Raw genomic sequence first — 25,247 nt, 5'->3', positions numbered from 1 at the left:
TTTAATCTATGAAACATGAGACAACTCAGGGCAGAAACCGTGCATGTTTACCATTTGGTAACGGTGAAATGGAAACAAATTTATCTCCAACAGCATGTTGCCTATTTTTAACAGAAGTCATGCAGTAAAGAACCTCTGTGAAAGTAACGAAGGCAATCAGTGTGAGAAGACCTTCCACCAGATTCCAGCTCTTACTGTGCTGAATAGAAACCCTCCAGAAGCAAATCCTTTTGAATGCTGTGAGTGTCTAAAATGTTTTATGGATCACTCATCACATAACCATCAGACCAGACCTCAAACTGGATGCAACTCCTGTCAGTGTAAGGAACATGGAAAAGCCTACAGTTGTGCCTCTCACATACCCACTCCTATGAGAACTCTTAGTGGAAAGAAACCCAGTAAATGCAAGGCATATGAGAAGGACATCATTTCTGTCTCAACCCCTAAGAATCCTGTGACTATACTCACTGGTGAGAAACACTGTGAGTGTAAGGAACATGGGAAAGATTTCTGTAGATTCTCATCCTTTTGGACACACGTGAGAGGTCATAGTCATGAAAGTAGTGAATGTTGTAAAACCAATAACCGTCCTTCATCTCTCGTTTTACATAAGAAATCTCATGACAGAGATAGGTGTTATAAATGTAAGAAATGTGGGAAAGCCTTTACTGATGCCTCATCTCTCACTCAACATGTAAGAACTCACTGTGGAGAGAGGGCTTATGAATGTAAGGAATGTGGGAAAGCCTTTAGTCAGACCTCAGACCTCACTAAACATATGAGAACTCACAATGGAGAAAGGCCTTATGAATGTAAAGAATGTGGGAAAGCCTTTAGTTCTTCCTCATACCTCACTACCCATAGAAGAACTCACAGTGGAGAGAGGCCCTATGAATGCAAGGAATGTGGGAAATCCTTCAGTCAGTCATCACACCTCACTACACATACAAAAACTCATAACGGACAGAGGCCTTATGAATGTAAACAATGTGGGAAAGCCTTTAGTTTTTCCTCATCCCTCACTCAACATATAAGAACTCACAGTGGAGAGAAGCCTTATAAATGTAAAGAATGTGAGAAAGCCTTTACTTGTTCCTCTCATCTCACTCAACATATAAGAACTCACAGCGGAGAGAGGCCTTATGAATGTAAGGAATGTGGCAAAGTATTTCGTTATTCGTCAGCCCTTGCTGTGCATAAAAGAACTCACAGTGGAGAGAAACCTTACGAATGTAAGGAATGTGGGAAAGCTTTCAGTCGTTCCTCATCCCTTACTGTACATATAAGAACTCACAGTGGAGAGAAGCCTTACGAATGTAAAGAATGTGGGAAATTCTTCAGACAAGCTTCAGACCTCAGCACGCATAGAAGAATTCACAGTGGAGAGAGGCCTTATGAGTGTAAGGTATGTGGGAAAGCCTTCAGTCAGTCACCACACCTCACTATACATATAAAAACTCACAATGGGCAGAGGCCTTATGAATGTAAGGAATGTGGGAAAGCCTTTAGTTGTGCCTCATCCCTCACCCTACATACAAGAATTCACAGTGGAGTGAAACCTTATAAATGTAAGGAGTGTGGGAAAGCCTTTAGGTATTCCTCAAACCTCGCTTCACATGTAAAATCTCACAGTGGAGAGAAGCCTTATGAGTGTAAGGAATGTGGGAAAGTCTTTAGTTATTCATCTGGCTTCACTACACATAAAAGAACTCACAGTGGGGAGATGCCTTATGAGTGTAAAGAATGTGGGAAAGTCTTTAGGCAAGTCTCAAACCTCACTACACATATGCGAATTCACAGTGGAGAGAGGCCTTATGAATGTAGGGAATGTGGCAAAACCTTTAGGTGTTCTTCACACCTTACTGCACATAGAAGAACGCACAGTGGAGAGGTCTTGTGAATTTAAAGAATGTGGGAAAGTCTAGTCGTTCCTAACACCTCGCTTTTCATAGAAGAAATCACAGTAGAGAGATAAGTCAAAAGTGGGGTGTTTTATCCCTGCTGCTATAACTTCAAAGAGCAAATTTTTGAAAGCCTACAATTAAAGTAAGAAAGCAATACTAACTCAAAGAATAGGTCATTAGAGCTACTTTGTGCCTTTGGGAGAAATGACAGTTTCATTGTATTTGCGGAGTTGTTCTCATCAGAGTTTGTTACTTTTTTAGTACAAGCTGAATTTTACCTTTCTGAAAGTCTTTGGGTATTATAAATAAACCTGCAAGGAGTAGCCTTGAGCAAATGTGTTTTTATGTTTTTTAATGTTTTTATTGGTATTTTGTATACAATAAAATATCTTGTACATGGTTTATGAGTATTTTTATATATAATATATTTAGTCATGTCTTTTAAATGTATTTTACCTTTTATAATTAGTAGGTTCTCATAGGGCAATACTTTGAGATTGTATAGTATTTTGTTTTTCATCGTACTTTGACCAACTTTTAGTATGTACTAGTAATCATTATCTATGATTATTGTGACTGTGGTGTTTACAACATGGTGTTTTTTGATCCAGTCATTTCTTCTATGCTTATTAGTTAGAATTCTGAAAGAAAAAAACTTTTCTTTCTCTTCCCGTTATTTATTAAATTGTTTAAAGCAGTACTGACAGTCCCCAAATTACAAATGAGTTCCTTTCCTATGTTTGTGTTTACATTGAATTTGTTTATTAAGTCAGAACAATTAGGTACAGTTCATATCTAAAGTCAGTTAGTCAAATGTTTGTCTTAGTATACAGTGTGGTAGTGTACCTTTCTATACATAAAATCATTAAAGAAACTTCTAGATGCTCTAAAACAACTTTAACTTAATAATACGGTAATAATATCTTGATGTGTGTTTTTAAGTAGTTCTCGTTTGTTATTAGGAACCTTTGCGGATTCTTTGGATTCCCTCTTGCTCTACCCTTCCCAGCCCCAACTTTGGGAGGCAGGAGTGCTGCTTGAATGGGTACTGAGCATGCATATGATCACCATGAGGTGGGATGGGTGGGGAGGATAGGTAAGCACTGAGCATGGACCCTGCCCCTGTGTGGCTCCTCATGTGATGTCACAGGGCTGTCAGCTTTTGCCTGGCTCCAAGCTTTAAGACCGAGCAGCAGGCAAATGCGCATCCAGTGAGCAGAGGATATGTGGCTTGAATTCCTGTTCGAGGGATTATTAATTTTTAGTAGCTTTTACAGGGTGTAGTTCATGAATATGGGTTGTACATAAGTTGTATGTACGTAAGTTCGTAACCTGGGGATTGCCTGTATAGGATAATCCATGTTGCTTTATTTTATTTTTTGCTCAGATTGTCCCAAATTTGGTTATGAGGTGCTCTGTTGAGTAGGTTCCTGTATTTTTTTCCGCATGTCCCGATTATAATCTGTGATTACTTTCTGCCAGTGTTCAAGGCTCATCTTTGGTTTTTTTTTTTGTACTTTTGGTGAAAGTTTACAGTTCAAGTTAGTTTCTCATACAAAGATTTATACACATATCATTATCTGATCCTACTTGCAATCCCTATAATGTGACAGCACACTCCACCTTTCCACCCTGCATTTCCTGTATCCATTCAACCAGTTCCTATCCATTTCTGCCTTCTCATCCTGCCTTTGGACAGGAGCTGCCCATTTAGTCTTGTGTATCTTTTTGATCTAAGAAGCACACTTTTCATGAGTGTTATTTTATGTTTTATAGTCCAGCCTAATCTTTGTCTGAAGAGTTGGTTTTGGAAATGGTTTTAATTCTGTGTTAACAGAGTCTGGGGGCCATGTCTTCTGGGATTCCTCTAGTCTTGGACCATTAAGTCTGGTCTTTTTATGTGAATTTGAGCTTTGCACCCCGTGTTTCTCCTGCTTTGTCAGGGACTCTCTGTTGTGGTCCGTGTCAGAGTGGTCACTGGTGGTAGACAGGCACCATCTAGCTCTTCTGGTCTCAGGCTGATGGAGTCTTTGGTTTATGTGGCCATTTTGTACCTTGGGTAACATTTTCCCTGTATCTTTGGTGTTCTCCAGGGTTATCTAAAATCTGTCCTTTCCTGCCCAAGCCCTGGAACCAGATTTTTCTTCAAGAAATTCTGGTTCTTTTTATTAGAAATGGATGTTTAGAAACAAACATCTGGCTACTCGGTATTCTTATTACTACCGGGCCCTCCAGGTGGAAAGAGCTACAAAATATATTTTTGTGAGTATACTCATGAGACATATTTATGTTTATTTTTACATGTATCTTTATACATTTCAAAAACCATAAGATGGTACACATATCTCTGATTCCAGTGCAACACCACAGGGTTCAATTTAGCCTCTTTGCCTTTCTCTGTTACTCCTTTCTCTAATAGTAATACTGCTGCCTCTCATTGTGCACAATACTTTATTTGCTGAGTCTTAGAATATATATAAAGTCATTTCAGAATTGCTGTGAGGTGATGAGCCACCTTGCAGAAAGCAGTTTGACCTTTGTTCGAGGTTCTTGAGAGTTGGACTGCATGTGAGGCTGAGTGAGGGCAGGTAGAATCAGAGGGACCACCTGGTGGCCTGATGCTAACCTCTTGAGGCATAATAAAGGTATTTCATGCAGGACTGGCCAATAAAAGCGCCAATGTCAGAACCTTAAGGGAGCTTGATGGATGGTGAGAAACATCGATCGATGCGGAGGGTAGCACATTCTGGAGACGTGGCAGCTCTGCACTGGGACTCTCCCAGAGCTTGCCCCATGCGTCTCTTCGTCTTTTTTTGTTGTATTTAATCCATTATCATAAGCCTGGCCTTTTTGTGATATCTGTGAGTCATCCAAGTGAATTATTGAACCGAAGGGAAGCTCAGCAGTGTGGGGGCTGAGTGCCCTTGATCTTTTGGCTGGTATTCTCAGGGAGTTAAAGGGAACCTCCAGACTTCTAGCCAGCAAATCAGCAGTTCAGAGTTGTTCAGACTTCCAAACCTGCAGCTGGAGTCTGCCTCTTGGCTGTGTGAAGAATGGTACCCTTTTAACTTGTGAGGTCTGGCCTAGCCCCAGGTGGCTGGAATCAGAGGGAGAATCCTGTGTGAGTGGCTTTTGTCAAAACTAAACAAAGACAGGAATCTGAGATTTCTACATGATGCGGTTGGCCTGTGAAGTAGGATTTCTTGGTCTCCTTGGCATAGATGGTAAGCAGGTGAAGCCATTAAGCTCCATCTGACCCTAAAACTGATGTCTCAACTACTGTATTACATGATTGGTGGAATTTTAATGACAGAAAATGGTTTGACCCAGGCTGATGTGTGTGCCCCTCATGCCTGTACACAGTGAGGACTCAAGAACTAACTGTTAATGAGTGAGTGGATGAATAAATGAATACATTTAGAGGCAATCAGACAGGGACTTCCTCAGTTTCCTGTCTATTCTTAAGTTTCTGCTCCTACACCCACACACAACTCCATATTCTGCATCTTAGTGAAAAATTTGTCCCTCTTCATAAACTCTGCCCCCTCCCTTCTTTTCTGATGATCACACCATCAATCATTTATTCTCTGTCCATCATCTTCAATATCTCCTGTCTCCTGTGTGTCCTTAGTATCAAATCTCTCCAACCTCATTGAATCCTCTTCTAGCTGTTTTTCAGCTCTTTTCACAATCTTCATGTTTACATTTCTTTGGAAATGTGCTACAGCCACCCATATTCTTGGCTTCAACCACAAACCAGATTAACTCCCACATGTCCATACTTCCAGCAGAATTCTCTTCCCTAGGCGTAAGCCCCAAATAGCCTATAATCACTATAGTAGGCTCCAAAGAGTTTATCTTGTCATAGTCGTATCCTTTAGCCGCTTCACTACTTCCAACCGAATGTTTTTAAATTCAGCATCTAATTGTATCTCTCTTTTGCTTAACCTATATTTGCACCTCACCTGTTTAAAATGCATTTCCTTCTCTGTCTCTTTAATTTTACATCAAGACTTGTCTGTAAGGCCACCACTTCTAGGGACCTTCTGTCATTACCCCAACTGCCCTTTCTCTGTACTATCCTGGTACTCCTGTTTGACCCATGGTATAGCACTGGTTATGCTATCTCTCTCCCTGTATAGAGAGCTTCTTGAAGTAGAGTCTATGCTTGATTGTCTCTGCTTCTCTCTCTGTGTGTCACACCAAAGGCCCTCAAATGCTTGAAGCAAAGAATGGATGGGTGAACTAATGACTTATCACACATCGGGTTCATCTTGTATCACCAGCACAAAGAACAGGTCCTATCATAGACCATGCAGCCTTAATGAATGTGGAATGGGTGAAAATAAAAAGATAATGATGAAATGGAATTTTCCAATGACTGGTGTCTTAGTCACCTAGTGCTGCTGTAACAGATACCACAAGTGGATGGCTTTAACTAAGAGAAGTTTATTCTCTCTCAGTTAAGTAGGCAACAAGTCCAAATTCAGGGTGTCAGCTCCAGGGAAAGGCTTTCTCTCCCTTGGCTCTGGAGGAAGGTCTTTGTAATGCATTAGTCATCCATTGACCTGGGAGCATCTCCGTGTAGGAACCTCAGGTCCAAAGGATGTGTCCCGCTTCCGGCATGGGTTCTTGGTGGTATGAGTCCCCTTGTCTTTCGCTTCTGTCTTCTATATCTCAAAAGAGATTGGCTCAAGACACTAATCTTGTAGACCTCATTGATATAACTGCTGCTAATCAATCTTACTACATCATAGTGATAGGATTTACAACACATAGGGAAATCACATTAGATGATAAAATGGTAGACAATTATACAATCATAAAAGGGAAACATGACCTAGCCCAGTTGACAGATATTTCTAGAGGACACAAATCAATCCATGACAACTGGTAACTGGAATGAAAGAAGAGTGGTCCTGCAGGTAACGTCTAGAGGTCTTTCTCCGAAATAGAATGTGTCTTTTTTGTTTTCTTTCTTACACGTGGTGCCCTCATCCACACCACAATTCCAGGTAAAGAGAATTTTGGAAGACGGTGGTGGGATCCTTAGTGCTTATCTTGGCTGAATCTTGTCCAGTGACTGACGTTTTATAAAAGCAAATAATTAAAAATGATAGGGCCTCTTGTTCTTTAAATATTACATTCTTAACGTGACTTCTTATCTAAAAATCTCCCCCATCAAACCTCTGTTCTGTCTCTTGGGTACACAAAAAATAAATGTAATACTTTTGCCATATGGAACTCCTAAGTATTCTGACATATCCTCCAGGTCTTATACTTTCTAGGCTAAATATCCTCATTTCTGTACCTGTGAATGTTTGGCATTCTGCACCCTCAGTTTTTTCTTTACACTTTTGTGGACAGTGTCCTTGGTGGATTAAAGCCAATATTCAAGATAAGGATATGCTCATTAAGTAATACAGTCAAACTAGTCCTGGTTTTCAGAACAGCTTAGTTCTGTGGAATCAGACCAAGCTCATTATGATCTACAGTGATGCTGAATTCATAACCAAATGGAATATCTTACATATTATAGTGTTTTTAATTTAAAAAGTAAAAATAAAATTGAACAGAGTCCCTAAGAATAACTCATTCACAATATATTTGGTATCTGAAAGTAGGACAATCAGGAGTGCCCTGAGAAGGCAGAGACGGAAAAACTGCATGACTGTAGGTTTTATCAAGGAATAGATATGGGTCAGGCTCAACGGAGGTGAGCAGATGTTTTGGAGAGTCATCGATTTCATAGAGTACTTCTGGATGACCACAAGTCCATGGAGTTGTCTGAAGTGGAACGGAGTGGAAATTCCCCAGTAATGAGGTCAGTGGAATTAGATACCAAAATAGTTGATAAAAATCCATGCAGACGCTGAAGCCCCCAGAAGTGATGAAGAATTTAGGACACAGTAAGGAGGGGCCAGCTTCAAAAGCGATGAGTCAGTCTAGTAAATGCCTGGGCGGTGGACAGATAACAGTCATGAAGAGAAGCTGGTATAGACAGAAGGCAGTAAAAGGAACAAGAGATTTTACATGAGAGTGGAGGAAGGTCAGCCCCCAAATGGTACTAGGAATTGAGGACAATTCTGATCTTACTCTTGGAATCAGAGCTACAAAATGTTGGATAGATTTTTTAAAATAGAGAAACAACCTGGAGAAAGGACACTTTTTCACACAAAGTAGATTGTCCACCAAGAAGAGAACGGGGAATTCCTGGAAGAAAGGTTTGTCCACTTCAACCCACCTTTATTTTCCTTACCATGATTTCTTTATCCCCTTTTGCATATCATTCCTTCAAGGGTGTTTTCCAACTTTTATTTAAAAAAAAAAAAATTTTTTTTTTTTTTAGCTCTGCTTTATTCTGCTTGAGTTTTTTTTGTTGTTGTTGTTACCTATCTTTAAGTTTGCAAAATCTACTTTCTGCTGTGCATCCAATGATATTAAACCTTCTACCCCTTCCATTTTTTTAACTCTGGTTAAGTACAGAATTTCTAGCTGGTTGTTTTCAAATCTGCAGTGTCATTGTTTCCAGTTTCTGCCTTTTATCCTCATGGCTATGGAAGTGTAGGTGTTTTACATGTGTGTGTCTGTTTCTGTTTTCTATGCTGGCTCATTCCCTGTGTGCCCTGTGTGCCTAGTAATTTGTTCTGTGATAGACACTGTATTTATTAGGTTTTCTTATTACTCTGAACAGTTTTTAACATACACTAAAGGACAAAACCCGTATGTTTGTTGTAAAAGATCAGTAGGTATCAATATGTTAGATGTTTTATTTAAACACATAATTGAAGATACAAATATCCTTACACAGATTTTTTTTTTTTTTGTGGGGTGGGAGGTTCAGGGGTGCCTATGCCAGTTGTCCAGAGTTGCTACCAATCTCTGAAATCTTAAAACATTCAGAGCTTGAGATTCCCATTTGGATGGCTCATAGCCAGGCTACAAATTCCTTGTGTTATGTTGCTATGGCTCCCACTTTTGGGAAACTTGACCTCCAACCTCTGCCCCTACCTCTGAACATTGTTTCCGTCATTTTATAACTGAGTCAGCCTCATTTTGATAAAGTTCATCTGAAATGCTTGACTTCTGTCTCTCGAATTCCGTATTCTTCTGAATTATGTCCAGCAATTCCTCAATATCTTATTTCCTTAATACTTTTAGGAAGATGTATCTTATTTCACCCAGGTAACTTCAGTGTAACACTTGGTCCAATCTACTGAAAGCAAAAGTCTCATTTATCCATTGAACATATTTACTAAGATTTAGCATATCTTTCTATGTTTTTATCTTTATTGCTCTCTTGATGGATAGAGGGAGAGACAGGGAAATAGATATATGTTGCAATTTAAGAACTGTTGCATACTCAAAGTAATTTAGGCATCTCACAAATATGGTGTAGTTGCACTTAATAAAACAGGATGATTTCCTGGGGACTGTGTGAATACTGCCGGAGAACCATTTTCCTTACCGATAAATCTTAGAAGCTGAGGGACTGTTTACTACAATACTGTAAAATATGTTCCAGGAGGGATTTACAGGTTTTTTAAAAATTTTTATTGTGCTTTAAGTGAAAGTTTACAAATCAACTCAGTCTCATACAAAAAATTATATACACCTTGCTATATACTCCTAATTGCTCTCCCCCTAATGAGACAGCCTGCTTCTTCCCTCCACTCTCTCTTTTCGTATCCATTCCACCAGCTTCTAACCTCCTCTGCCCTCTCATCTCCCCTCCAGATAGGAGATGCCAACATAGTCTCAAGCGTCTACTTGATCCAAGAAGGTCAGTCTTCACCATCTCTTCCTATACCATTGTCCAGTCCAATCCCAGTCTGAATAGTTGGCTTTGGGAATGGTTCCTGTCTTGGACTAACAGAAGGTCTGGGGGACATGACCACCGGTGTCCTTCTAGTCTCAGTCAGACCATTAAGTCTGGTCTTATGAGAATTTGGGGTCTGCATCCCACTGCTCTCCTGCTCCCTCAGGGGATCTCTGTTGTGTTCCCTCTCAGGGCAGTCATTGGTTGTAGCCAGGCACCATCAAGTTCTGATCTCAGGATGATGTAGTTTCTGGTTCATGTGGCCCTTTCTGTCTCTTGGGCTCGTAATTACCTTGGGATTTACAGGTTTTCAGTTCTTCATGCTAGAGAGAGAACCCTGGCCTCACCTTAATTTTCAGTGACAGAAGGCAGTGGTCTCACCCTGCAGCCCTTTGCATTGTTGCATAATCCATTGCCGTTGAGTTGATTCCAACTCATAGCGACCCTCGAGGACAGAGTAGAACTCTCCCATAGAGTTTCCAAGGAGCACCTGGTGGATTCAAACTGCTGACCTCTTGGTTAGCAGGTGTAGCTCTTAACCACTACGCCACCAGGGTTTTGCCACATTGTTGCATAGCGGGGGATTATTATGGAGTTTCCCCATGGGAGAGCTAAGCTCCCTCTAAATCCAGGCTATGTTGAGTCAGTACATTTATGTAAATATGTTTCCAAGACTGTACTCCACTTCTTAGAAGACCATACTGTTTCTGCTTATGTCCCAGCATTGCAGAGAAGGCCTTTGACACAGGGAATGCCCTGTCTTTCTGCAAAGGGTAGTGAGGGAGGGAGACGGGGACAAAGTCAGGTCAACCGCATTGTTCTCATTTGTCTCTCAGAGCATCAGAGCATGCTCCCAATGAAAGATTGACATCGTAGGGATCAAATATCCCTTAAATGTTTATTTAACAGATCTAGTCTTTTTTTTTAGTCTAGAAAAAAAGGAGCCCTGGTGGCACAGATGGTTAAGCTGTCAGTTGCTAGCCTAAAGGTTAGCGATTTGAACCAATCAGTGACTGAGCAGGAGAAAGACCTGGCAATCTGCTTCCATAAGGATTACAGCCAAGAAAACCCTATGGGGAATGTCTCCTCTGTCACCTAGTGTCCCTTTGAGTCAAAATCAACTGGTCAGCCACTAACAACAAAAATCATCTAAAACAGATATGATGACATTATTTGTGGACAAAGGATTTTGAGAATTACATGTCATTATTTTCTCTTGCTCCATAAAAAAAAAAAAAGAGCCCCTAACCAAGGGGTTTAAAACAGTCGTCAACATATATTATCTCATCATTTCTATGGGTAGGAATTCAGGAGTGACTTAGTTGGAGGAAATGATTTGAAGTCTCTGATGAGGAGGATGCTGGCCAGTGCTGCAGTCATCTGAAGACTGGGACTGGAGGATCAGCTTCTGGCTGTTGGCAGGAGACAGCTACTCACCATGTAGGCCTCTCCGTGGGGCTGATTGAGTGTCCTTACAACATGGTGGCTAGCTTCCCCTCAGAGTGAGCAAGGCAAGAGAGAGCACAAAGAAGGCTGCAGTACCTGTCGTGAACTAGCTTGGGAAGCCACATTCTGATGTGTCTGCACAATTGTATTGGTGTCACAGCTGAGCCCCTATTCAACGTGGAAGAGGACTGCATGGGGACACGAACACCAGGAGGTGGCAATCCCTGGGGGCCATCTTGGAAGCTGAATACCACAAGTAGGTGCTGCAAATCTAATGACTTAATGACTGGAATGACATGTAGAAATGGAAAGAGCCTTAGAGTAGATCTTTTGGGGCAACATAATGTGCTGGAAGATCCACAAAAACGTCCTTGGGGAGCAAGCGATTAAAATGTACAAAAACGAGCATTCTTTGCAATGACATCCCACACACTGAGGAAGAGAGCGGATTTCTGTATGAGATATTACCAGTCGGGGCCCTCTGCATCTCAGTTCACCACCATACACTAATGAGAACGGTAAAAACTGGAAAACGGAAGTCACTGGAGAGTCATCAGAACTGTCAGCTCTTGGCACTGAGATTGGGCTTTCCACTGTCAGCCTCTATCAGCGTCTGTGATCATGAATGTTTGCTTTGTCCTCTTGGTCTGGACCACACCCTTGGTTGTCTCCTGTTGATTTAGCCACACTTTAGCCCCTTCTCGTCCCCCAGAATGTTCTTCATCACAGTAAATCCTCCGTCTATTCCTCGGTGTAGGCAGTCCTTAGCAGACAATGGGGTAGCATCATCTCACCTCTCACCCCAGGGCCCGTTTCCAGTTTGTGGACGCCAGGCTCTTCCTTCGTCCCTCATGGGGCCTCTGGAAATCCAAGGGGGCCAGGGTGAAGCCCAGTGTCTTCTCAGGTTCTCTAGCCAGTGCAGACTTTGCACCACTGCTACCAGGGCCCTATTTTACAACAGGGCCAGACTCTGATCATGTTCCCCAAGATTCCCAAGTGGGACAGGTATATAGCCCCTATTTTCTTACTTTTAGGTTTTTTATATTTTTTCTTCCTCTTTTGAAGACACTCCCCTACGTCAGTGATTCTCAACCGGGTGCCGTTTTCCACCTCAGAAGATTATCTAGCAATATCTGGAGGGAGGCATGTGCTAATAACGTCTAGTGTTTTGGCGGCTGAGGATGCCGTTAAACATCCTACCACACATGAATTCATCCTGGGGTACTCAGCCCTAGTGGAAGACAGGGCATGGGGAGAGAAACTGGCTTAATGTGGGACAAAGTCCAGAAAACAAAACAAAACAAAAAATATAAAAATGTCTGTCTTACGTAGCAACTGCCAACGTTTACTTGGTACATGACCTGTGACATTTCTTGTGCTGATGTTTTACCATAGTTGCTCATTTAATCCTCATCACTCTTACGAGGCACATGTTGTCATAGCCTCTTTTTCACGGATGAGGAAATTGAGGCACAGGGAGGGTGAGCATTTTTCTTGGAGTCACCATCTATTAGGGTGGCATCAAGATTTCAACCCAGAAAGGGAAAGATAAGTTCACACTTCAGTGCTGTGCTCCATCGTCCTTGGACACACTCATCCAGCACAGGGCATTTGTGTTGTCACTAGGAGGAAGACTCACTGCAGAGAAGCTCCCTCAGGAATCCCTTCATGTGTTTGTTCTCCAAGCAGTAGATAACGGTGTTCATCACGGGAACATCCATGGTGTACAAGACTGTGACAAACACATCTGCCCAAGAGGCATATGTCGATGTAGAATTGACAAAGACACCCAGGCAGGCTCCTTACAACAAGGAGACAACTGAGAGGTGAGACCCACAGGTAGAAACTGCTTTATACTTCCTGGTCTGGATTGAATTGTATCCCCCCCAAAATAGGTGTTATAAATCCTAACCCGTATGATGGAAGATATAATCCCATTTGGGAGTGAGTTTTCTTTATTATGTTAATGAAGTAGATTAGCGCAAGATGTGTCTTAAGTCAGCCTCTTTTGAGATATAAGAAGGGCAGACCGAGCAAATAACCAAGAAGCAAGCAGAGATGGGGGAACATAGATGCCACACCACATCAAGATCACCAAGGAACTGAGATCAGAAACTAAAAAGAAACAAGGTCCTTACCCCATAGCCCATAGAGAAAGAAAGATATCCCAAGAGCTGGCACCCTGAATTTGGACTTTTAGCCTTCTAAACTGTGAGAAAATAAATTTATGTTTATTAAAACCACCCACTTGTGGTATTTCTGTTGTAGTAACGTTAGAAACCTAAGACAGAATTTGGTACCAGAGAGTAGGGGTCTGCTCTAAAAAATACCTAAAATGTGGAATAGGTTTTGGAATTGGGTAATGGGTGGAGGCTGGAAGAGAATGGCTAAGAGCTCAGCTGCTAACCAAAAGATAAGCAATTCAAATCCACCAGCTGCTCCTTGGAAATCCTATGCGGCAGTTCTACTTTGTTCTGTAGGGTTCCTATAAGTCGGAATTGACTTGATGGCAAATGTGTGTTTTGTTTTTTAATAGTAAAAGCCTAGATTGCCTTGAAGAGATGGTTGGTAGAAGTATGGACATCAAAGGCAATATTGGTGAGTGCTCAAAAAGAAGTGAGGAGAGCCATAGAGAATGTCTCCATCATCTTAGTGAATACGTATAGCTCCATCAATACATATGGTGTTAGACATATAGACAATGATGGTACTTCTGATGAGGTTAAAAAGGCAACGATGAACCTGTGCTTAGACAACAGAGGAAGGTTGAAGCATTTTATGCAGTGGCAAAGAGCTTGTCGTAATTATGTTTAAATGTTTGGTGTAACGTAGAACTCGTAAGTGGTGAACCTGGATATCTGGCTGATGAGATTTGTAAGCAAGATCTTAAAGGGGCCACATGGTTTCTTTTGGCTGCTTATCATAAATACATGAGGAAAGAGACTTAAAAATGAACGGTGCAAAATGAAAACGGAACTTTAAGATTTGGAATTCTTTTTTACACGCTAAGGATATGTGCCCTAAAACTCTCATCAAGGTCTTGGTGACTTCAATCTTTTGCTAAGAAAGATTAATCTTCTGACTGATGGATGTATCCAACTACCTCAGCAGAAAACCCATCAGCTTAGACTGAAAGGGGCAGACACAGAATGAAAAAAGGATAGCTGTCTGCCTTTTGGAATTCTACAGGCAGGAAGGAGTTACATATGTTGTCTTCCAAGAAAAGAGAACAACCGTCCCTGGAGCAGCTGGGAGATCAGCAGAACTGTTGGAAGGAACACTGGAAGCCTGGCTGACTCGATTTCAAAGGGTGGAGCCACAGCCTCCTGTGTTTCAAAGAGTTAGATCTCCACCAAATTGGTTCTGGAATATGGGGCTGCCATTCAGGTGTGGCAAGAGGATTGGCCCACTGCCTAGAGTTGAGAGGGTGGGACCGCCATTCCCAAGGGGTAGGAGATGGTGCCTTCCAGGGCTGGGTGTGCGGGGTCACCACTCAGTAGAGGGGGCTGCCTGAAGCCAAGGGAGCAGAGTTGCCATCCCAGTGGACTTGGAAGGTGGGGCTGAGAACTAGCTCTCAGGAACTCAGAATCCAGAGAGCATGGCCATTAATCTTTTTTAGAGGGGAAGGCCATTGCCCAGATCTCAGAGAGTAGAGGATTATTTTGAATTCTTTAAAACTAATTCAATTTGTTCTACTGGGTTTTGGACTTGCTTGATGTCCATTATCCCTTCTTCCCCTCCAATTTCTCCCGTTTCTAATGAAAATATCTGTCTTGTGCCTGTTCCACCATTATTCTTTGGAACCAGATAGCTCATATTCTAGATTTCACACGTTCACAGATGAAGAACAATTTTAACCCAGAATGGAATATGCCTAAAGTCCCACACATATTTGATTTAGACGATTCAAAAGTTGAGATTTTGGAATTGGAGTTGATTTCAGACCTTTGGGATTGTGTGATGGGTGAATGGGCTTTGCAGGTGGCAAGAACATAAATTTTGGAAGGCCAAAGGGTGAAATGTTATAAATTGAATTGTGTCCCCCCAAAATATGTGTTATAAATCCTAACCTCTATTACCTGTTGTTATAATCCCATTTGGGAGTGGGTTTTCTTGTTACATTAATGAGGCAGTATTAGTGTTGGCTGTGTCTTAAGTCAATCTTTTTTGAGATATAAAAAGAGCAGATTGAGCAAGCAACAAAGCAAGCAAAGATGAGGGAATATAGATGCCACACCACATGAAGATCACCAAGGAATGGAGGAAAAGAAGTTAAGGAGAGACAAGGACGTTCCCCTGGAGCCGACAGAGAGAGAAAGCCTTCCCATAGAGCCTGCACCCTGAATTTGGACTTCTAGCCTCCTAAACTGAGAAAATAAAATTGTTAAAGCTACCCACTTGTGGTGTTTCTGTTACAGCACCTCTAGGTAACTAAGCTCACTTCCTCACTTGAGATGCTCAGTACATAAGATACAGTTTGTGCATGTGTGAAAAGGATCCAGGCAAGAGGAAAAAAACCCCATGATACCTGTCACAATATATAACAACGTTACTGATGAAGGTGTTGCAGTAGGTGAGCTTAAGGACCTCGGGGAGTGCACAGAAATAGCGTGGGGATTCAATAACTGTGCAGAAAGTGGCAACACAGCCAAACTCTATGCAAGGGCCCCCAGCATGCTGATAAGCCATGGGTTCATGATGACTGCGTAGTGCAAGAGGTGACAGATAGCCACAAAGCAGTCATAGGTCAACTCAGTCAGGAGAAGATAGTCTAAAAGTCCAAAAACTGAAAAGGCCCATGCGTGTGATGTAGCCCACATAGGAGACAACTGTTCTCCATCTGGATGTTCAGCAGCATCTTTGGGACGTCAGAAAAGGACAGGTTGGAGAAGAAGAAGTTCATAGGCATGTGGAGATGACAGTCCAAGGGGACAGCCAGGAAGATGAGCAAGTTCCCGCATACAGTGGTCAGGTACATGGACAGGAAGTCCCGGGAAGAGAAATACTGGAAGCGCTGTGTGGTTTCTTGGTTCCACGTCAAGGAAGTGTCTGGAAGGAGAGTCGCAGAATCAACACTAAATTAACCAACAGGCATCTCAGAAATGCCTATAAAATGTACACAATATATTCATGAGATAATACGTTTGCTAATGGCCCCTTCTGTAAGTTATGGGACTCCAAATGGTACCATCTTCTGTGCTGCCACCACTAGCTGAAAAATCTAGACTCTAAACCTAACTTTGCACCCAAAGCAGACCTCATCACTTTGACATCCTTGACATCTGACCAACAAGCCTTCTCAGTCTTAGGAATATTTGCATTATTTTGAAATGCCTATATAGTAATTAAAAAACGTGAGTCTCTGTATAATTTCCATAAGGAATGAGGATTTGAAAAATAGTTTTCCACGTACTTGATAAATTAAAATATATAAAGGAAGAAATTAGTCATCAACCGAATTTACATCCCACAGAGAACATGTCACCAAAATTGTCATTTTGAAATATCAGAAAATGAATTTGCTTTTATTAAAAATGATTTGAAGACACACAAAAAGATGTGTCAGTGAATTGTCTGAAGGTGTTTTGATCTTGATATCAAGGAGCTATAAAAGACAACAGCACAGCAAGTCCAAAAGCAATACAAAAACTAGTGATTAATCTCATTAATTGCATATATGGGAAAACGTAAAACAAAATAGCAATAAAAAAATTCATGAATTTACCAAGCAAAGCAAGTAATATGGCCAGGTAGCATTCAAACCAAGGAAGCATTCAGCATTGCATATTTGTAATTTATTTGTCTAATAGAGCACACACGAGTAGAAAAAAAGCATACAACAAACACCTATGCTCATCTAAAGACTTCACCAAAAGAGTAAAAAGACCACCTACAGACTGGGAAAGAATATTCAGCTATGACATCTCAGACCAGCGCCTGATCTCTAAAATCTACATGATTCTGTCAAAACTCAACCACAAAAAGACAAACAACCCAATCAAGAAGTGGGCAAAGGATATGAACACACATTTCACTGAAGAAGATATTCAGGCAGCCAACAGATACATGAGAAAATGCTCCCGATCATTAGCCATTAGAGAAATGCAAATTAAAACTACGATGAGATTCCATCTCACACCAACTAGACTGGCATTAATCCAAAAAACACAAAATAATAAATGTTGGAGAGGCTGCGGAGAGATTGGAACTCTCATACACTGCTGGTGGGATTGTAAAATGGTACAACCACTTTGGAAATCCATCTGGCGTTATCTTAAACAGTTAGAAATAGAACTACCATACAACCCAGAAATCCCACTCCTCGGAATATACCCTAGAGATACGAGAGCCTTCACACAAACAGATATATGCACACCCATGTTTATTGCAGCTCTGTTTACAATAGCAAAAAGCTGGAAGCAACCTAGATGTCCGTCAGTGGATGAATGGGTAAATAAATTGTGGTATATTCACACAATGGAATACTACGCATCGATAAAGAACAGTGACGAATCTCTGAAACATTTCATAACATGGAGGAATCTGGAAGGCGTTATGCTGAGCGAAATGAGTCAGTTGCAAAAGGACAAATATTGTATAAGACCACTATTATAAGATCTTGAGAAATAGAAAAAACGGAGAACACATACTTATGTGGTTACAAAGGGGGGAGGGAGGGAGGGAGGGAGAGGGCTTTTTATTGATCAATCTGTAGATAAGAACTGCTTTGGGTAAAGGGAAAGACAACACTCAATACAAGGAAGGTCAGCCTAATTGGACTGGATTAAAAGCAAAGAGGTTTCCGGGATAAAATGAAAGCTTCAAAGGTCAGCGGAGCAGGGGCTGGGGTCTGGGGAACTTGGTTTGAGGGGACTTCTAAGTCAATGGGCAAAATAATTCTATTATGAAAACATTCTGCATCCCACTTTGAATTCTGGCGCCTGGGATCCTAAATGCCAACATGTCCTTAGCGGCCATCTAAGATACATCAATTGGTCTCAACCCACCTGGAGCAAAGGCAAAGGAAGAACACCAAGGTCACACGACAACTAAGAACCCAAGAGACAGAAAGGGCCACATGAACCAGAGACCTACATTATCCTGAGACCAGAAGAACTAGTTGGTGACCGGCCACAATCGATGTCTGCCCTGTCAGGGAGCACAACAGACAACTCCTGAGGGAGCAGGAGACCAATGGGATACAGACCCCAAATTCTCATGAAAAGACCACACCTAATGGTATGATTGTGACTAGAGGAATCCCAGAGAGAATGCTCCCCAGAACTTCTGATGGCACAGGACAGGAACCATCCCCGAAGACAAATCATCAGGCATGAAAAGGACTGGTCAGTGGAGGGGAGAGAGATGCTGAAGAAGAGTGAGCTAATTAAATCAGGTGGACACTGGAGAGTGTGTTGGCAACTCTTGACTGGAGGGGGGATGGGAAGATAGAGAGAGAGGGAAGATGGTAAAATTGGCACGAAACAAGAGACTGAAAGGGCTGACTCAATAGGGGGAGAGCAAGTGGGAGAAGGGAGTAAGATGTATGTAAACCTACATGTGACAGACTGATTGGAATGGTAAATGTTCACTTAAAGCTTAATAAAAAAAAAAAAAAAGCATACAAAAACAAAGCTGATGTTAGGTACAATCAGGTAGGTTCCAACTCATAGTGACCATACGTACAACAGAACCAAACACTGTCCGGTCCTGCACCGTCTTCACAACCATTGCTATTCTTGATCCCATCATTGCAGCCACTGTGTCAATCCACCTCGTTAAGAGTCTTCCTCTCCTTCATCTACTTTAACGCATAACGTCCTTCAACTGGGACTTGCCCCTCCTGATAATGCCCAAAGTACGTCAGACGAATTCTCGCCATCCTCACTTCTAAGTAAGATTCTGTTTGTACTTCTTCCAAAACAGATGCCTTCGTTTTTCTGGCAGTCCATGGTATATTCAATATTCTTCACCAACACCACAATTCAAAGGCGTCAGTTCCTGAGTCTTCCTTATTCATTTCCAGCTTTTGTATGCATATGAGGTGACTGAAAATACTACTGGTTCGGTTGGGTCAGGTGCACCTTATTTCTCAAAGTGATATTTCTGCTTTTAACAGTTTAAACCGGTCTTTTGCGATAGTTTTGCCCAATTCATCATTTGATTTCTTGACTGCTGCTTCCACGGGTAAAACTTACCGTACAAAAATAGTTAGCTCTAAGAAACTCAATAGGAGGATGCTCTTTAGTAGCAATTACAGAGGGGCAAATCAAAACCATACACATACCGTTTCACTTCCACTACGATAGCTAAATTTAAAAAATCAAGAAAAATAACAAAGTTAGGATGTAGGGAAACTGGAAACACCTATTGCTAGTCGGGATGCAAAATGGTAAAGCCGACCTGCAAAACTAGTGGTTCCTCAAAAAACTAAAAATAGAACTACCATGTGACCAAGCAACTCCACTCCTACTTACTATCCAAAAGACTTGCAAGCAGAGGCTCAGAGACTTGTACATCCATGTTCATAGCAGCACTATTCACAATAGCCAAAAAGTAGAAACAACATAAATGCCCATCTACAGATGAATGGATAAACCAAATGTGGTACATACATACCATGCAATACTTCTCAGCCAGTAGAAGAAATGAAGTATCGGTACACATGCTACAATACGGATGGAACTGGAAGACATTATGCTGAGTGAAATAAGTCAATCGCAGAAGGACAAATACTGTATGACTTGACTGATGTAAAAATGCAAACCCAAATCCACCGCCATCCAGTAGATTCTAACTCATGGGCAATCCTATAGGATAGAATAGAACTGCCCTATAGGTCTCCAAAGCTGTAATATTTACGGAAGCAAACCATTATATATTTCTCCTGTGGAGTGACTGGTGGGTTTAAACCGCCAACATTACAATTACCAGTCGAGTGCTTAACCACTCCGATACCAGGGCTCCATAAAAAGACAAGAAAAGGCAAATGTGTAGAGAACAAATTTCATTAGTGGTTATTGAGGTGAGAGGGAAAGGAAAACGAAAATGAGATGGGGTTAAGAGTGATAGAAATATCACAATGATTAAGGGCAGTGTTGCATGGCCGATTCTAATAACTATCGGTAAGTTGGAACCTGTAAAAAGTTGAATTAGCAAAAGTTGTGTAATATATTCACAACAATAACTACAACAACAAAAGTACTTGCTGAGACTGCTTAAATCTCATGAGATTTGGAGGTTTATGACCATGGTTTCATGGGACATCCCAGTAAATTGGCCTAATGACATGTTTAGTGCTTCTGTTCTACCTTCTAGTTTGTTGTGTAGTGCCAGGTGTCTTAAAAGCTGCCATCCAAGGTACACAGGTGGACTCTGTTCACCTGGAGCAACAGAAGAAGGAGAGTCAGGAATAGGAGGAAGATATGGAATATGTGGCTAATTGGCTCCATGAACAACTGCCTTCTTTGCCATGTGATCAGAAGAACTGGATTGTGCCTGGCTACAATTACTGAACATTTTGATCAAAGATTTTATAAAAGAATTCTGATGAAAAGGGGGAAAATGGAGGACAGAATTTAAAAAACTCATGGACTCCAGACTTCCTGGAGCCATGAACGTTGGATAACCCCCTGAAACTCTTCACCTGAGATAGTCTTTAAACCTTAAACCCGTAAGAATTCCCTGAAGTCTTCTTAAAACCAAACGATGTTTAGCTTAACTACTGAAAAATGTCTGCATTGAGCATTATCAACTTTTAATAACTGTAAGGTATCAAATTGACAGCAACAACTCCAAAGATTTGACAGGAATCTCAGGAGTCAGTGAATTTATGTTAATAGGGTAAGAACAGCTTAGAAAAGGATGATGAGAATGATTGCACACCTTGAAGAATATAATCTGTCACTAAATTGTACATACGGAAACTGTTGAATTGGTGTATGGTTTGTTGTGTATATTCTCAACAAAACAAAAAATTTAGAAAAAAAAATTTAGATTCAACAAGAGATATATAACAAAGACTGTTTAAAAAATTTATTGAATGTATTATGAGTTACATGAAATGTGTTGTCAAATCAGAAGTGTCAAATTTTCTTTGGGTTAAAAATTTATGTGTCAGCGTGCCTGATATTACACAACAAGCACATGACACTCTCATATTTTTTAATTAGTCATTATTTTGAGTCTAGCATCATCTGAGCCAATGTTTTTAATGGGGAATTTCCATCCTTTACCCATGGAGGTTTTTTTTTTTTTTAATTACTATTCAGATGTTTAGAGACTTGATCCAAAACACCAAAACCAAACCTGTTGCTGATAGTCAATTTCGAGTAGAACTACCCCATCGGGTTTCCAAGGAGTGGCTGGTGGATTTGAACCACTAACCTTTGGTTTACCATCAGAGCTGATAACAACTGTGCCACCAGGGCTCCAAAATTGATGACCTTGTTATATTTGGGGTATCCCATATTTTTACACAAATAAACAGGGCCTTCTGTTTCTCTTCCAACTGCACCTTCCCCCCACAAGGCATATTCATAAGTGCTACAATGCCAGTTTTTTTTATGTTGCTGTAATAAAAACTAGCATACATCGCTTAGCAAAATACTTCATGGGGAAAGGCACGATTGCAAAACAAATGTAGAAGGTACACACTGTGTAAGAATATGGTATCCTGAGTATATAGTATTACATCTCAAGATTACTATGTGTTATATCCAAAGTTCTTTGAAGATAAGTTTAGTCATTGTTTAGAAATTTTTTTCTAACTTTTTTTAAATTCACTTCATTTGACTTTGCATTACTTTTGTAATTAATTTCCATCAGATCTTTCACTTTTAAGAATTATTATAAGTTAATCATGGCCTTTTAAAGTTTTGTCATTTGCATATAAGTTTTTAAATTTGCTGCCTCACTGAAAATGCTTGATCAAAATAGTCCAAAAATAGAGGGACTACATTGGACTTATGAAAAGAGGTGTGATATTTTGAACATGGAATACACTAGGCTGGATTAAGTTTTCCAGAACTCTCGAGTAGAAGCTGATGGGTTTACAGACTGCTCCTGATCCAGGATTATGTGGAACTGAAATTAACTACATAGGACTGAGTGGACTAAAAGATTACTATGATTACAGTTACTAGATCAGAGTCAAGCTTCAGAACAAAATAGGACAGAAAAACAAAATAAACTTACTGGTCTGTGAGGCCAGCTCACAAATCAAGCTTCTACCCTTAAACAACATGAGAGAAAACAAATAGGGATTCCAGTTTCTTAAAAGGTATACAGCATTTCTTTGGTAAGATCAAGTCAATTCAACAAAATCACAGGTTTTGGATAAAACTGATTAACTTGCCAGAGTCTCACATGGAGGTATATCAGACCCTCTGACAAAACCTGATCACCAAAAAAGTGCCCCACAGAGGAAAATAGACAATGCAAATGGGAACTCATTTTCCCAAAGTGATCACTGAAATTCCGAAATTCTACTAAAGTCAGCTTATAGCGTTTTGGAACATGAACCCCAAACCAGTGTCCCAGTAGAGGGAGCCCCAGGCTCACCTGTTGTCTTACTCATCTAGTGCTGTTATATCAGAAATACCGCAAGTGGATGGCTTTAACAGCTCTTTTCACTTTCTTCTGAGTGCTCACCACAATTGTCTTTGATGTCCAGAATTCCACCAACACTCTCTTCAAGGCAATCTACGCTTCTACTCTTAGGCACTTTAAAACTTGTCCAGCCTCTATCCATTCCCAGTTGAAAAACAGCTTCCACATATTAGGTATCTGTCAAAGCAGCACCCCACTCCTACTGCCAAATTCTTAGTTACCTAGTACTGCTATAACAGGAATACCACAGATGGATGGCTTTAATAAACAGGAATTTGTTCTCTCACTGTCTAGAATGCTGCAAGTCCAAATTAAGGGTGCCATCTCCGGGGGAAGGCTTTCTCTCTTTTGGCTCTTGGGGAAAGTCCTTGTCATCAGTCTTCCCCTGGTTAAGGAGTTTCTCTGCACAGGTTTGCAAGACAATTTTGGGGGGAATGTACAGGTTGGGTACACTGTATCAAGGGACACTGGAGAAAAACTGACAACATTCTTAGCTTGGTTACAAAGAGAAACATTTCTTTAGATACCAGATTAAGCCTGTACAAAAATTAACTGTTGTCATGTAAAAGCGGAAATAACAAAATGGAGTCACAAGGCCTAAGCTCGAACTAGCCTTTTCAGATATACTGGACACTTCTATTTTGAAAGCTCTTACACAGAGGGAAAGGAAAATCAAAGAAGTATCCACATTGTTAGACTACGTGTCTATCATGGCACAGAGAATTGGATTACTGACCTGTTGACGTCGAGTGGATTGCAACTCATAAGGACTCTATAGGACAGAGTAGGATTGTCCCATAGGGTTTCCAAGGCTGTAATTTTTACAGAAGCAGACTGCTACATCTTCTTTCCGCAGAGCAGCTGGTGGGTTTCAAACACTAATCTTTCGTTAGCAGCTGAACACTTAGCCACTGTGCCAACAGGGCTTTTTTTCATTACTGAAAAGATGAAAATAAACACATTTAGATATCCTTGGGTCAAATTCTACTCCACCGAAACTACAATTTAGAGGCTTCCTGACATAAACAACTTGGTTATTTAAGTACAAGTGAGAGGTGGCAAACTACAGAATGTGTATCTTTTCATGATTCGAGAGCCAACTCCCATGATAAGGAAAACAGTTGATGAGCTGTTGTAGATGGAAGAAAGGAGAATTCTCTGACTAAACCTCTGTGTTGCACATCCCTTCTTTTGCCTGTTTTTAACTCCCAGCAGATCAACAGTCCAATCCAAGGACTTGTATGACTTGGACACGCCCACCCACCCTCACTTCTTGGCGATTCTTGGAATTTGGGATTTTAGAATTGTAAAGACCCCACATCCAGCCTAGTCTCTTATCCAGGTGGGTGAGGGGTAGAATGCAGATTTATAGGCCCTCAAGATCTTAGTATAGCAAGGTTATATAAATTTTTGTATGAGCGACTGACCTGATTTGTAAACTTTTACTTAAAGCACAATAAAAATAAAAAATGATGAAGAAGGAAATGGTTTGTGAGTGATATTTACAACGTTAAAAAACAAACTAGATGCTGAATCTCCTTAAATCTCATCAGATTTGATTTCTTGTTTTGGATGTTTAGGATCATGTTTTCATGGGATATCCTGATTAATTGGCCTAATAACGTGTTTAGTAGTTATACCTTCTAGTTAGTTGTGTGGTGCCGGGGGTCTTAAACACTTACAAGGGGCCATGAAAGGCATAACACTTGGTCTGTATTCACCTAAAGCAACACAGGAAAAACTTGAGTCAGGAATATAAGGAAGATATGGAAAGTGCAGATAATTGTCTCCATGAAAAACTGCTTCCAATACCATCAGACCTGAAGAACTGGATGGTACCCAACTAGCATTACTGAACATTTTGATCAAAGACTCTATAGAAGAATCCTCATAAAAAGGGATAAAATACAGATAAGAATTTCAAATTCTCACGGACTCCAACTTCTTGAATCCATGAAGGTCGAATGAACCCCTGAAACTATTTCCCTGAGATAAACCTTAAACCAAAAATATCCCCTGAAGTCTTCTTAAAACTGAACAATAGTTTAACTTAACTAGTAAAAAATGCCTGCCTTGAGCATACTGCCCTTTTAAGAACTATCTATGTGGGATCAAATTGACAACAGCAGCAGGAAAGATTAGATAGAAAACGTAGGGGACAATGAATTTATGTTAATGGAGGAAGAACAACTCAGAAAAGGAGGACGAGAATGGTTACACAACTTGAACAATGTAATCAATGTCACTAAATGGTACATGTAGAACCTGTTGAATTGGTGTATGTTTTGCTATGTGTATTCTCAACAACAACAAAATAAGTAACATTCAGAGAAGGTCCTTATCTCTTCCCAGCTGCTCCTGAGTGTTCTTCATGTGGCTTGTCAACTCTCTTCCTCCATCTCAGTTTCTCTGGCTGACTTGTTGGGTCTCTTTTATATCTCAAAAGACATTGACTCAAGACACAGCCA

The 25,247-nt window shown here is 40.7% G+C and overlaps 2 protein-coding genes across 8 annotated transcripts in view; one reads left to right on the top strand and one right to left on the bottom strand.

Moving 5' to 3' along the window:
* Positions 1-17,175, top strand: part of LOC100669541 (zinc finger protein 345-like) — a 30,341-nt gene extending 13,166 nt beyond the window's left edge. For 6 of the 7 annotated variants that reach the window (XM_023542296.2, XM_010602315.3, XM_023542295.2 and 3 more), the window contains one exon: positions 115-17,173. In XM_023542296.2, the coding sequence (XP_023398064.2) occupies positions 115-1,900 (1,786 nt within the window). In that variant the 3' untranslated portion in view covers positions 1,901-17,173. Of the gene's footprint in view, positions 1-114 lie in introns of all 7 variants that reach the window. The other variant, XM_023542297.2, reaches the window with a different exon arrangement.
* LOC100669823 (zinc finger protein 420) overlaps positions 15,941-25,247 on the bottom strand; it is a 22,956-nt gene continuing 13,649 nt past the window's right edge. The window contains exon 4 of the mRNA XM_064278864.1: positions 15,941-16,218. Within this exon, the coding sequence (XP_064134934.1) occupies positions 15,941-16,218 (278 nt within the window). The remainder of the gene's footprint in view (positions 16,219-25,247) is intronic.

Source organism: Loxodonta africana, chromosome Y (assembly GCF_030014295.1).
Source record: "Loxodonta africana isolate mLoxAfr1 chromosome Y, mLoxAfr1.hap2, whole genome shotgun sequence".
Taxonomy (NCBI): domain Eukaryota; kingdom Metazoa; phylum Chordata; class Mammalia; order Proboscidea; family Elephantidae; genus Loxodonta; species Loxodonta africana.
The sequence above is the reverse complement of the archived record's forward strand: the minus strand, read 5'-3'. Positions and strand labels throughout refer to the sequence as shown.